This window comes from Ambystoma mexicanum, chromosome 12 (assembly GCF_040938575.1).
Source record: "Ambystoma mexicanum isolate Mex_15411 chromosome 12, UKY_AmexF1_1, whole genome shotgun sequence".
In the NCBI taxonomy this organism is placed as follows: domain Eukaryota; kingdom Metazoa; phylum Chordata; class Amphibia; order Caudata; family Ambystomatidae; genus Ambystoma; species Ambystoma mexicanum.
In genome coordinates this window covers 89728155-89740640 of record NC_090936.1, presented here as the reverse complement: position 1 = coordinate 89740640, position 12486 = coordinate 89728155, and the positions used below count along the sequence as shown (strand labels likewise).

The 12486-nt window shown below is 47.1% G+C and overlaps 2 protein-coding genes across 2 annotated transcripts in view; one reads left to right on the top strand and one right to left on the bottom strand.

Annotated features, from left to right (window-relative positions):
* The window catches only part of DNAJC2 (DnaJ heat shock protein family (Hsp40) member C2), a 630220-nt gene extending 618995 nt beyond the window's left edge, over positions 1–11225 (top strand). The window contains exons 16-17 of the mRNA XM_069628062.1: positions 10708–10856; positions 11098–11225. Of these exons, the coding sequence (XP_069484163.1) occupies positions 10708–10856; positions 11098–11172 (224 nt within the window). The 3' untranslated portion in view covers positions 11173–11225. The remainder of the gene's footprint in view (positions 1–10707; positions 10857–11097) is intronic.
* Positions 10941–12486, bottom strand: part of PMPCB (peptidase, mitochondrial processing subunit beta) — a 408171-nt gene continuing 406625 nt past the window's right edge. Inside the window, exon 13 of the mRNA XM_069628068.1 lies at positions 10941–11391. Within this exon, the coding sequence (XP_069484169.1) occupies positions 11327–11391 (65 nt within the window). The 3' untranslated portion in view covers positions 10941–11326. The remainder of the gene's footprint in view (positions 11392–12486) is intronic.

Below are 12486 nucleotides of genomic sequence, written 5' to 3'. Positions count from 1 at the left end.
GCGAGAGTGGTTAAGAGATGCTTGGTGATGTTGAAACGAAGGTGGTACCTGATTATCCTAATATTTAGGACGTTGAGGCAAGCTGCTCTTCCAGTTTTGGAGATGAAAGTAGAGGTGGTGTGAGAAGAGTCATAGATGCCGCTGAGGTTTCTAGCTGAAGAAGAGTAGGTGAGAGTGTCATGTGGGAACTGGATAGACAGAGTAAGAGATGAGTGCTTTTGGCAGGGAAGAAGAGCAACTCTGTTTTGGTAGAGTTTAATATCGGAGAGTGCAAAGCCATCCAATATTTAATGGCAGAGATAGTTTGAAATTTTGATGTAGAGTTCAGGAAAAGGGATGATGATTTGGCTGTTGTCCGCAAAGAGTTGCTACGAGAACCCAAAGGAGGAGATTAGTGCCCCAAGAGCAGATGTGTAAAGAGGAGCAGACCCAAGACCAGAGCCTTGTGAAACGCCAACAGATAGAGGGGTGAGTTGAGAGGGGTTGCTTTCTCCAGGAGAGAGAGAATTGGTGAGGTGCAAGGTAGGATTCGATCCAGGCAAGGGTTTGATCCTGAATTCCAAGAAGAAAGAGTGTTAAGGAGATCACAGTGATCAACACTCTCAAAGGCAGCCGACAGGTCAAGGAGAAGTAGAATAGCGGATAGGTTGGAGTGCTTAGCAGAGGTGATTAAGTTGGAGAAATTCATGAGGCCAGTTTCCGTAGAGTGACAGAAGCGGAAACTTGCTCGTTGGGGTCTCTAAGGTTGTGGATGTCCAGGAAATTGATAAGCCGGTTGAACACAACCCTTTCAAGCACTTTAGAGTAGTCCAGAAGAAGAGACACAGGGCGAAAGTTAACCAGAAAGTTCGGGTCAGCCCCTTGCTTTTTTAAGTAGATGTAGGTGTTGTTGGAGGCATGCAAGAGGAGACGTCTCCCCTTGCTTGCGTGTGTACACAATAATGATTTGTGAACGTATGCATTGGTCAACATGTTGTTGCTTTGCAGATGACATCTAATGGGATTTTAGCCATAAGCCAGTGTAGCTCCTGTCCTCTAGTAGAGCGGGCCTTTGGTTTGTTTTCTTTTTATCGGCTGGGCTATTGCATTCCTGGATGCACACAAGCCATCCAGCTATGCTAACCTTACTGATAGGACTGGCCGGCTGCAAATTAGACAAAAACTCACTTCTTTTCCATGTCTCTTTTTCGGTCCATATTGACCATGACTGCTCTGCGAACATCAAGTGAGTGTAACAACATTTCTACTGGACTTGCTGGTCTCTGGTTTATGTGAAATTTTGAAAGGTATTTTGGTGAGAAACATGGATTTGTTCTGAACACCACTGTCATTTTGCATAGTCATGAAATATTTTTCTACGGACAAAGCCGGCAAGTTTGCTTACTCCTATAGAAGTGAACCCAATGAGAAGGGCAACTTTGTATGTTAGTTAAACGTTCATGAATTGGCTCAACTGATGAGCATGAGCCTTTGCAACACCTTTTCTAAGTACCAGTCAGGAGGAATTCTCCCGACATCCTCCATAAAGTCCTTCATTGCTAGCACCCACCAACAACAAACCTTATGCTGTTAGGTTGTGTATGCACCCAGGTGTAGGTGGTTTCTGATGTTTGTTAATCTGCTTAGATTCACATGCTGTGCATAGTCCGACATCCAGTGGTCACTGCAGAGTATTGCATTTTGTTTTTCATAGTCGAAAAGGGGACGTCGACAAGGCGTGTCTGTAACACTATCCCTAGTGTTACGTGCAGTGTACCCACAACCCCTCACGCGTCGAGGTCCCTCAGATTGTTTTTTTCCGCCCAGTTATTGGTCGCCTTTATGCGGAGCTCCTCGAGAGACATTGCAAAATCATTTCCTCGACCCTTGGTCGTTTATTATTAACTATAACTATATCCCTCCCTCGACGTAGCTGCCAAGCTGTTCTCAGCCGAGCAAGATCTTCGACGGAGGGACGAGCGGAGGAGATCCTTCGGCGCTGCCGAACACGTAGCCGGGCCTCGCCGGCCTAACACAGTAGGGAGAGTAGGGTTGTTGGTCATTTCTGTGTTAACACTCTGAGAATGCCTTTCTCTTTCCCCTCCCTCTCTTTCGAGGTCATAATCACATTTCATGCCCTCAGCTATGGATCGGACGCCCTTTAGGTTTTGCCCGCGTTGCAAGGGCAAGTTTACCTGGAAGGACAAGCACAAACGGTGTAACCGTTGCTTGCCCCTCGATCACAAAGAGGACGGCTGTGCGGCCTGTAAATTACTTAAACCCAAGACTTTAAAGGACCGCAGGGTCAAAAGGTGGGCAGCCAATGCGATGTCTAGGTCTGACTCCTCGCCAGCTGCCGCCAAATGTGACGAGGACAGTGATTACACGGCCTCCGCAACGGTGGTTGTAGACCTCTCGAAGGAGCGCTCCCGCTCCTTGTCCGGCCCTGACAAGCCCGGCTCACGCCCCGCTCATGGGGATGAACACCCGGTGACAACGACGAACACAGGAAAACACATAAGCACATACCCCACGGCACGCATTTGTCGAAGACAAAGGCAGCCATAGCGTCAACGGAGGCGTTGGGCCCACTGGCGTCTTCCGCCGACCGTAAGGGTCGCAAGCCCTCCCCGCCACCGCTTCTGCGACCGGCGACTGGGCTTTCTGTAAATAAGGGCGCTAACCCCAAATCCTCAGGCGGCGCGCCTCACAAGAGTGCGTACGTTGCCAGTAAAGACTCGGCACCGTCTAGCGCGACAGTGAGCGATCCCTCGACGGACAAGCTGATCGCCGAAAGCCTCGCGCTTATAGCTTCTAAAGACAGCCAGAGACAGACGACGGGTGACACGTCGAAAACCGCTCACAAGGCCAAAGAAACGCCGAGGATGCCGGAGGGTAGGCTGGGACAGCTCCCACCCTTGACAGAAGACCCTAGCCAGCGAGAGGGTTTCTCAGAAGGCGAAGGAACTCTATCTTCGACGCTATGGGACAGAACTAAGCAACTACAGGGAGAGGGAACTCCCTTTTCACTCCCAGACCGCTCTGGCCTACCTTACTGGACTGCAGAGAGGTTCCAGTCATGTATGGACAAGCTAGACAGGTTCATGGCCATCCCAGAAAATAGAACACCCAAGAGGCCAAGGGAGGTACTCCAGGAGGGGCCATGGGCTAAATACCCGAAGCTCTTTAACCCCCTACAGGAAGACATGAACTCTTACGACCTCACTGAAGAGGACTCACTTCCAGGAAGAGGATGAGTTTGTGAATAATGAAGACCAACAAGAGGGAGAAGGTTTTCATGATGACATTAACATAGGTGAGGAGGGCTACGAGGAGGACCCAGGTGAATGTGGCTTACAGCCCTGGCAGTCGCCATCAGGGTCTACAGACCCCGACATTATAGACATTTCTTCTCCTCAGACCACACCGGTAAGGAACCCATCTCCAGTAGACGATCAGCCCACCTTCAATGCGCTACTGAGGAAGGCAACAGCGCATTTTGAAGTTGAAACTGGGGAGGTCACCCCAGATACTGATTTCGTCGAAAGGATTATTAATGAAAAACCTCCCACTAGTCAAACTATTCCTATCCTCGCCTCGGTTAAGAGACGACTCACCCCATCGCTGTCCACCCCCGTGCTGGTAAGAGGGGTCAATCCAAGAATCGAGAAATTGTTCTCACCCTCTCAGTCAGACCCATTATATATCAGGGGTCACTCAATCCCGGAATCCTTAGTGGTGACTAACACAAGGAAGAGGGCTGGGGTTCCACTGTCAACTAGTGAGGCACCCCCAGATAAAGAAGGGGAAAAGCTTTATGCCTTGGGCAAAAGAATTTCCGCCTCGGCAGCGTTTTCAATTAGGATTGCCAATAATAATACATTGTTGGCAAGCTATGCTGATGCTCAATGGGGAAAGCTTAAGCAGGACATCGAAGAAGCCCCTGAACCTCTAAGAACTCGCTTATTGGCTACAGTTACAGAAGGAGCTCTGGTCAACCAGAGCATCATTAAGAACACTCTTGATGCAGCAGAAACTGCTGGCCGTTCTTTGGTGCAGGGAATTCTGCTGAACCGTCACGTCTGGCTTCGCAATTTCAGTTTCAAGGCAGAAACGCAGGCGTCACTCATTAATAAGCCAATAGAAGAGTCAAATCTCTTTGGAAGGGCAGTGGACGATGCACTGGAAAATGTGAAGAAAGAATTCGACACCATAAAGACCTTGGACCAAATCTCAAAGCCTCCACACAAGCGGGGATTTGGGAACATGCGCTTTTTTCGTGGCCAACAGCATTACACTGCGGGCAACTGGCCCTCTAATCAGGGTACCAGTATAACCAAAGAGGACAACGCCGTGGCAAGGGCAGAGGCCGGGGCTCCAGCCCCAGAGGCACCCCGGCAAGTAACACCACCCGAAGGTTCGGCTCCCCTCCCATGCGTCTCCGGTTGGGGGCCGGATAACATCGTTCCTTTCAGCATGGGAGGGAATAACATCAGACCGGTGGGTATTGTCAACCGTAGCCCATGGGTACTGTATAGAGTTGAATCGGTCCCCCACCTACAGACCTCCAAGGGGACGACGCCCGTCACAAGAACACCTCGTCATCCTCCTGCAAGAAGTAGAACAGCTGCTACAGAAAGGAGCAATAGAGGTCGGGCCTCCATCTCTGGTAATGGAAGGTATTTATTCAGTGTACTTCCTTGTACCCAAAAAGGACCTAACCATGCGCCCTGTACTAGATCTACGCCCAGCGAACAAATTTGTAAAACCACAAAAATTTTGTATGGTAACATTACAGGAAGTAATTCCCCTGCTATCTCAGGGGGGGACTACATGACGACACTAGACATGAAAGATGCATACTTTCATATTTTGATGTTGCCAGCGCACAGAAAATACCTCCGGTTCATGATAGAGGGCAAACACTACCATTTCAGAGTGCTACCCTTCGGCATAGCGTCTGCACCGAGGGTATTCACGAAGGTACTGGCAGTGGCCCACCTGCGCAGGTTGTCCATACCGGTATACCCTTACCTCGACGATTGGCTCATAACAGGGGAGTCCTACGAGACATGCTTCTCAAACACCCAGAAGACAGTAGACCTTTTGTTCCAACTGGGCTTCTCCATCAACGAGAAGAAGTCCAGCTTAGACCCCAGCCAAATCAAACAATTCCTAGAGGCTCTAATTCGAACAAAGGACGGCCTCGTCTTCCCCTCCAACGGGAGGGTCCAAAATAAGCTGTCCCAGATCCCTATGTGGCCGGTCGAGAGGCGACGGTACGCAAAGCAATGCGCTTGCTAGGAATGATGGCGTCATGTATTTATTTGGTACCTCACGCGCGCCTGCGCCCGCGGCCAATGCGAGAGTGGCTCAACAGCCAGTGGTGTCAGGCCAGCGAACAATGGGACGATCTAGTGGTGGTCTCGTAGGCCTTGGTTCTCTTGCTACGGTGGTGGTCGAAGGAAAGCCTGGTAATAGGGAAACCATTCGCCACCCCCGCAGTGAAAGCCACTCTAACCACAGACGCATCCCTCACAGGATGGGGGGGCTCACCTATCCATCAGACTGCTCGCAGAGTCTGGACTCCGAGCGTAGCTTCCAAGCACATAAACTTATTAGAGCTACTTGCAGTGTTCAAGGCACTAAAAGCCTTCCAGACACACCTACAAGGGAAGACCGTGATGGTCCTCACAGACAGCACCACAGCCATGTACTACCTCAACAAGCAAGGGGCACTCACTCTCCAGGACTGTCCAAGCTGTCCCAGAACATCTGGAAGTGGGCTCTCAGACACAACATGTTCCTATTGTCACAGCATGTACCAGGGGAACTCAATCTGCTAGCAGACGAACTCAGCAGAGACTTCCCTCTGCCCTCAGAGTACGAATGGCGGTTACACAAAGACATAGTCTTCGACCAATGGGGCTTCCCAGAAATAAACCTGTTCGCAACTCTGGAGGACTCGCAATGCCTAGATTACGCCTCCAGATACCCACAGAACCGCTCCAAGGGGAACGGTCTCTGGATACCATGGTCAGGGAAATTTGTTTACGCTTCCCCCCCCCCCCCCGACTCCTCTGCTGAACAAGATAGTGCACAAGATGCACCAAGAACCAGCCACCATGATATTGATAGCCCCGATGTGGGCCCGCCAACCATGGTTTGCGCACCTGATGGAGATGTCCCTGTCCCCACCAGTGAAACTGCCCTGCCCATACAACTTGCTGTCACAGGACAAGGGCAAGACACTACACCCATGCCCACAGAACATGAACTTAGCAGCCTGGCTCCTGAGGTCATAGAATTTGGCCATTTACAACTCCCTCAGAGATGCATGGACATTCTTAAAGAAGCTAGAAAACCCAACACTCACCACTGCTATTCTAGCAAGTGGAAGAGATTTGTCATCTGGTGTAGAGGTAAGAGCATCAACCCAGTCCACTGCTCTCCCACACAAATTGTCCTTTACCTGACCCATTTACTGGACTCGGGTCTAGGGTTCAAATCTATTAAAGTCCATCTAGCGGTACTTTCTGCATAGACCACCTCTCAACTTAAGGTGTCATGGTGGAAAGTCCCAGTTATCAAAGCCTTCATGGAAGGGGTAAAGAGAATACACCCTCCGATAGCAAACCCAGCTCCCGGCTGGGACCTTAATGTGGTACTTAACAGGCTCATGGGCTCACCCTTTGAACCGATGCACAAGGCAACTCTTAAGGACCTCACCCTTAAGACTGCTTTTATAATAGCTATCACCTCCATTAGGAGAGTAAGTGAACTACAGGCTCTATCTATTCTATACCCCTTCGTAACAGTTCACAAAAATAAGGTGGTTCTACGCACACACCCAAGGTTTGCACCGAAATTCATATCGAAATTCCATGTCAACCAGTCAATAGAACTACCAACGTTCTTTCAAAACCCTTCCAATTTGGGAGAAAAGAGCCTGCATACACTCGATGTGCGCAGAGCTGTCATGTTTTATATGGAAAGAACAAGGCCACTGAGAAAGACTAAACAGTTCTTTGTCTCTGTGGCAGCAGGAAGAGAAGGGGATGCAGTCTCAAAGTCCACTATATCTAGATGGATTGTTCAATGCATCACTCTCTGTTACACTCTTGCTAAGAGAGAACTACCCTTCAAGCCAAGAGCACACTCTACTCGAGGCACTGGGGCATCCATAGCATTAATTGCAAACGTTCCCCTTGAGTCCATTTGCAAAGCGGCAACCTGGAGTTCTGTACACACCTTTACAAAACACTACTGTTTAGATGCTCACTCTAGATCTGATTCCCAGGTGGGACAAGCAGTATTAAGACATCTTTTCTCTACTGTTCCTTCTCACAACCCACCTCCAACTCCGGGTACTGCTCGCTAGTCTATGCACAGCATGTGATTCTAAGCAGATTAACAAACTTCAGAAGACAATGCATTACTTACTGTAAAAGCATTTCTGATGGTTGTATCTGCTTGGATTCACATGCGCCCACCCTTCCTCCCCGCTCGGATGGAAGCAACATGGACATCTTTCTACATCTCTCTCTCTTTTCTGTACTCACTCACGTATAGAAGGCTCCCTCAGGGCAGAGAAAATACAGAGGGACCTCGACGCGTGAGGGGTTGTGGGTACACTGCATGTCACTATAGGGATAGTGTTACAGACACGCCTTGTCAACGTCCCCTTTTCGACTACGAAAAACAAAATGCAATACTCCGCAGTGACCACTGGATGTCGGAATATGCACAGCATGTGAATCGAAGCAGATACAACCATCAGAAATGCTTTTACGGTAAGTAATGCATTGTCGTATGCTCCCATGTGTATTTTAGGGATCTGTACACTAATCCTGAATCTGACAAAAAGAGTAAATATGTTGCATCATCTTTTGGTGTGCAGTCCGTAGGGCAGAGATAATGATTAGCAGACCAAATTACAAAATGTTTACATTACAATGTTTACAAGTGTGTGTGTTTGGTTTACAAGCCTCCCTTTTTATCTCCATACACCTGGGAGGTAGTGGCAAGTGTACAAAACGTATGACTTCAGGGGCCATGCTGCCAAGTTCATAAATTGTGGACTTCTGTATATTATCTATTGCTGAGATAGCAGGTTGTACGATGGGTACAGTTGGAGAGGTGTTCCTCCTGCGGTGCGATCAGTATTTTTGTGGCTTGTTACCTTAACGTTAGTTATACCTTTTTGTGCAGTGATGGGTGTTGTTGGGGGTGGTGGGGAGTGCATAATCTAATATTTCTGATTCTCCAGAGTACCTAGTTATGGTTATCCGGCGGCAAAGGTGCAGCGTTTTTGCATTTCTACTCGTTTCAGATAGTTCCCCACCTTTTAGAATGTTAGTTTGAGGGCCTCTGTGCTGAGTTCCAACTCCTATGCCTGGTTTACTTGCTTGCTGAGTGTGTCTGGCATGCACTTCTCTGTTTCTGGTACGTGTTGGCTTACTAACCAGATGTCCCCTGCATGCACCTCTGCAAAATCTTTTCAGCCACTTGCAACGGTTAGTGAATGTGTACCTCCCTGCTTGTATAGATGAAACATTGCAGTTATCTAACTTAACAGCATGCTTTAGTTGGCTAGTAGTGGCTGCAAACTGAATATAGTGCCTTTTAGACTGCCATGACTTTCAGGACATTGATGTGCAATGAGTCTCCTAAGCCATCCACCTTGGACTGTGAGCTCCTCTAAGTGACCCCTCTGCCAAACCAGCCTGAACATAATTTTTGGATTCCACCACTGCGCAGTTTGTGTGGCCTTGCTTGAACCGACCACTTGATCCTTCTAGTCCCCCATCTGTGACCACTGTGCACTAAGCCATTCTGGTACTAGTCTTGTGTGTAGTCGTGTATGTGCGATCAGGTAAATGCATGATGCCATCATTCCCATGCACTGCATAACTGTTCTTAGTGATCAGGTGAGAAGGCTGATGAAGGGGAAACATTGCCTGGACACCCGGATTCTCTTTGGTGGGGTATTCTTCTTTAGTTTTGTATTGTCCCTATTGCCCAATTGATGCAATATGTGAATTCTGATGCGAGTGTGACCGAGACACTGTTTGGCAAATAACTGGGAACAATGCTAGTCATCTAGATAGGAATGCACATGCACACCCGTCTGCAAGATGGGGAGTACACTGGTACCAAGGTTAACCTAAGGAAGAACATTGAACTGGTAATGCGTGTTGGCCACCTTAAATGTTTATGCAATGCTTTGAGTGCATGGAAATACGATAGCATGCATATCTAATTTCCAATGTGGTCATGTAATCTCCATTTTGTAAAAGTGGTATTACCTCTTGTAATCGAGTCATTTTGAATTCTTGTTCCTTGAAAAAATTGATTTCGCTGATCTAGCACTGGGCGTACCAGGAAAGATGTAGAATACATTCCTATGTTGTGTTCTCTAACTGGGGCTGTTTCGATGGCCCTCCTTTTTTTTCTTAGCATCTCTGATACCTTTTTCCCACAAAGTATTAGATGTTCTGCAATTGTGTATCCATTATTTGGAGGGTTGTTGAATGAAGTATGTAGTGTGGAATAAAATGGCAGTAACCAAATGATACTGTGTCGAACGCGAATTGATTAGTGGTTACTTTTCTCCAGCGGAATTACATGGGAACCATTAAAACGGCATCATTGGTTTGCAGCAGGTCCGCCTCTTGTACTAATACATCTGGCTCGACCTCTAGCCCTTCTGACCACTCTGAGGTGTGCCTGGAAACGCTGGGATTGGTGTGCGATTTGCTGGTATTGAGACCAGGAGCTTTGGGTGGTTTGAACACTCTATTAAGGAGTGGTGTAGATTGGCACTCATTTCACCGAAAGAGTAGGGTGGTCCTGGTCTGCGTTTATTAGTTTGAGTCGTATGTGTATCCGGTTTAAAAGCAAGTGTTGGTCGGTGGTGATTTGGAGCTCCACCCAGAGCTTTGGCGTAGTGTCGATTCCGTTTCTGCTCCACTCCTGCAACTTAACCAGTGGTGGGCAACAATCTGAGAGCAAAGGCAGGGAGGGACACTATCGATACCACACAGAGCAACGCGGGCGACGGGAGTGCCCCTGTAGAAAGGGAAGGCAGTGCAATACACCAGACCCATCTATCGCCAGATGGAGGAATATGCATAGTTTATGGAGGTCATCAGATTTGGGACCATTTTAGCAGATGGGACACACGTACTCCATCCAGCAAAGGCAGAGCCCACCTTACGAACTGATTACTATACTTTAGAAATGCGATTTTATTTTTAAACTTGGTACTTTCGGAGGGAAAGACCCTTCCACAATCTGTCCACTAGTGATACATAGTATACTTGAATATTCCTTCCTGTTGACACCATGATGATTTTGTCCAGAACTACTGTTCAGAACATTTATGTTTAGTTCTGGTGGCGTTTCTGCTGTGTATGGTAGGAAAAGCTTAAAACCGGAAATGGGTGCATGCACGAGTATATCATTACTCATTGGCTATGTAATATGCATCTGAGCAAAAAGAGCCAGGAGGCATAATGATGCCAATGTGGATTATGCAGCGAGAACTGTAGCTTTCCAGACTAATCAACACAATGACTCATGATGCACCCGTGCCCTTGGCAAGGAGTTTATATCGTTTGTAATTTAGGCACCCATTATAAATTAATACACTTTGTGAATTAAGCATTACAGAAGCATACCATTCAGTAAGTACACCACCTGACCAGGCACCATTTTGTTTCCCAGGGCCCGATGCTGTCGCCTGGACCACAGAAGAACAGAAACTCTTAGAACAAGCACTGAAAACGTTTCCAGTAAATACTCCCGAAAGGTGGGAGAAAATAGCACTGGCTGTTCCTGGCAGGTCTAAGAAGGACTGCATGAAGCGGTACAAGGTGAGTAGCAGCAACATGACCACAGTCCTGCAGTGTAGTGTTTCCAATACTTGAATGCAGAGCCATAAAACGATTAACAAGCAATTTGCCGAAAGTCCTACCATTATGGTTATTTATTGTCTATTTTACAACATGAGAACAACTTATTTATTTACATCACATATTCAAACAAGCATTTTAAATGTACATATATTTTACTTAAGTCTGACAAATTATTGAATTGTTTTACTTTATTTTTTAGGAACTTGTTGAAATGGTGAAGGCAAAGAAAGCTGCACAAGAACAAGTGGGGAATTCTACAAAAACAAAGAAATGAAACTAAATTAAATATTTGTTTATTTTATAATAAAATTGTGAATAAATGGAAAATGTTCATGCTTTCTGTTGCGTCATTAGGCATGGAACTCCAGAAATATGCACGTTTTTGCTTGGACTGCTCTAGAGGAGCCCACTCCCTCTATACGCTGTATTCACCCACGAAGCCAGTACATTCCACTCCGTATTCTCTTGTAAACTGGGAGTTGCTCAATTGGACCTGTGGATGAAAAAGAATTAAGACGTCACATCTGGGAAGAAACTGAAATAGCAAATTCCCTTTTCACTGCAAGGCTTTGTAGCCTCAAACTGCCACATCTGGGAAAGGCAGAGTGCACAGCAAACTATGAAGTTAAAAATAGAACACAGCAGATCATTCTTTTTTTCCTATTGCCTAGAACACATTGGTATTTATTCCTATTTTTGGGATGAAAGGTAAGCATGTTAAAATGCCAGCTCACTTTAAACATTCAACGTAATAACCACCATTTCGTGTCCCTACCATTTGCGGAACGGGATTCCCTCGACACTCGCACGAACACGCGGTCCCAGGTTGATTTTCGTATTCATTCTATGAATGCAGGATCTCGCTTATGTTGTCTTCCGTGTCCGTGATAAACCTAAAGCGTACAGAATACCCGATAAGCAGACATGCACTCTGTGGGCAGCCAGCTCGGCTCAGATGGAAGCGACCAGCAATTTGAACTCAATCGCATACCTCTCCTTCCCTTGTTCAATGCAAAAACATCTTTTGCAATAAAGTCTTGTCATATTGGTGGGATTCTTTTTTGTTGTCACCCTTTCTTTATTCATTAAGTGGGAGACGGGTTATAACTGGCCCTGCTACGCTTTCCAGCTCCTACCCACAAGATGTTTTTTCTTCTCGCTTCTCACAATCCTTACTCTTTTTTCTGTTATGGCATCTTCTGAAGGTCCTCTTCCTCAATAATGTCTTGTGTGCACTCCCATGAGGCTCTAGATTCTGATGCATGCTCTGGGGCTAGGTGCCAGGCAACCCAATGGGAACAGCCTCTGAAGCCCCGGATCCCCCTTATGGCAAGCACATCGTACCCAATGGAAGAGGAGCATAGGCTTAAAGGAAGGCACCACTCTGCCTCCAAGAGAAAGCAGTAATGGCAGGTTCATGGCTTGTAAGATAGGGGAACGTTAGCTATGCCAGGAACGATTCCATAACGGACTAACATGTTAACAGTCACGCATAGGAGATCTAGCAACACTGCCTAGCACACATCTTATCTTGATATATGGCCTTCTAGTGTGCTGGGCTGCAGTGTGTGAAGTGTGTTTTTGGAGT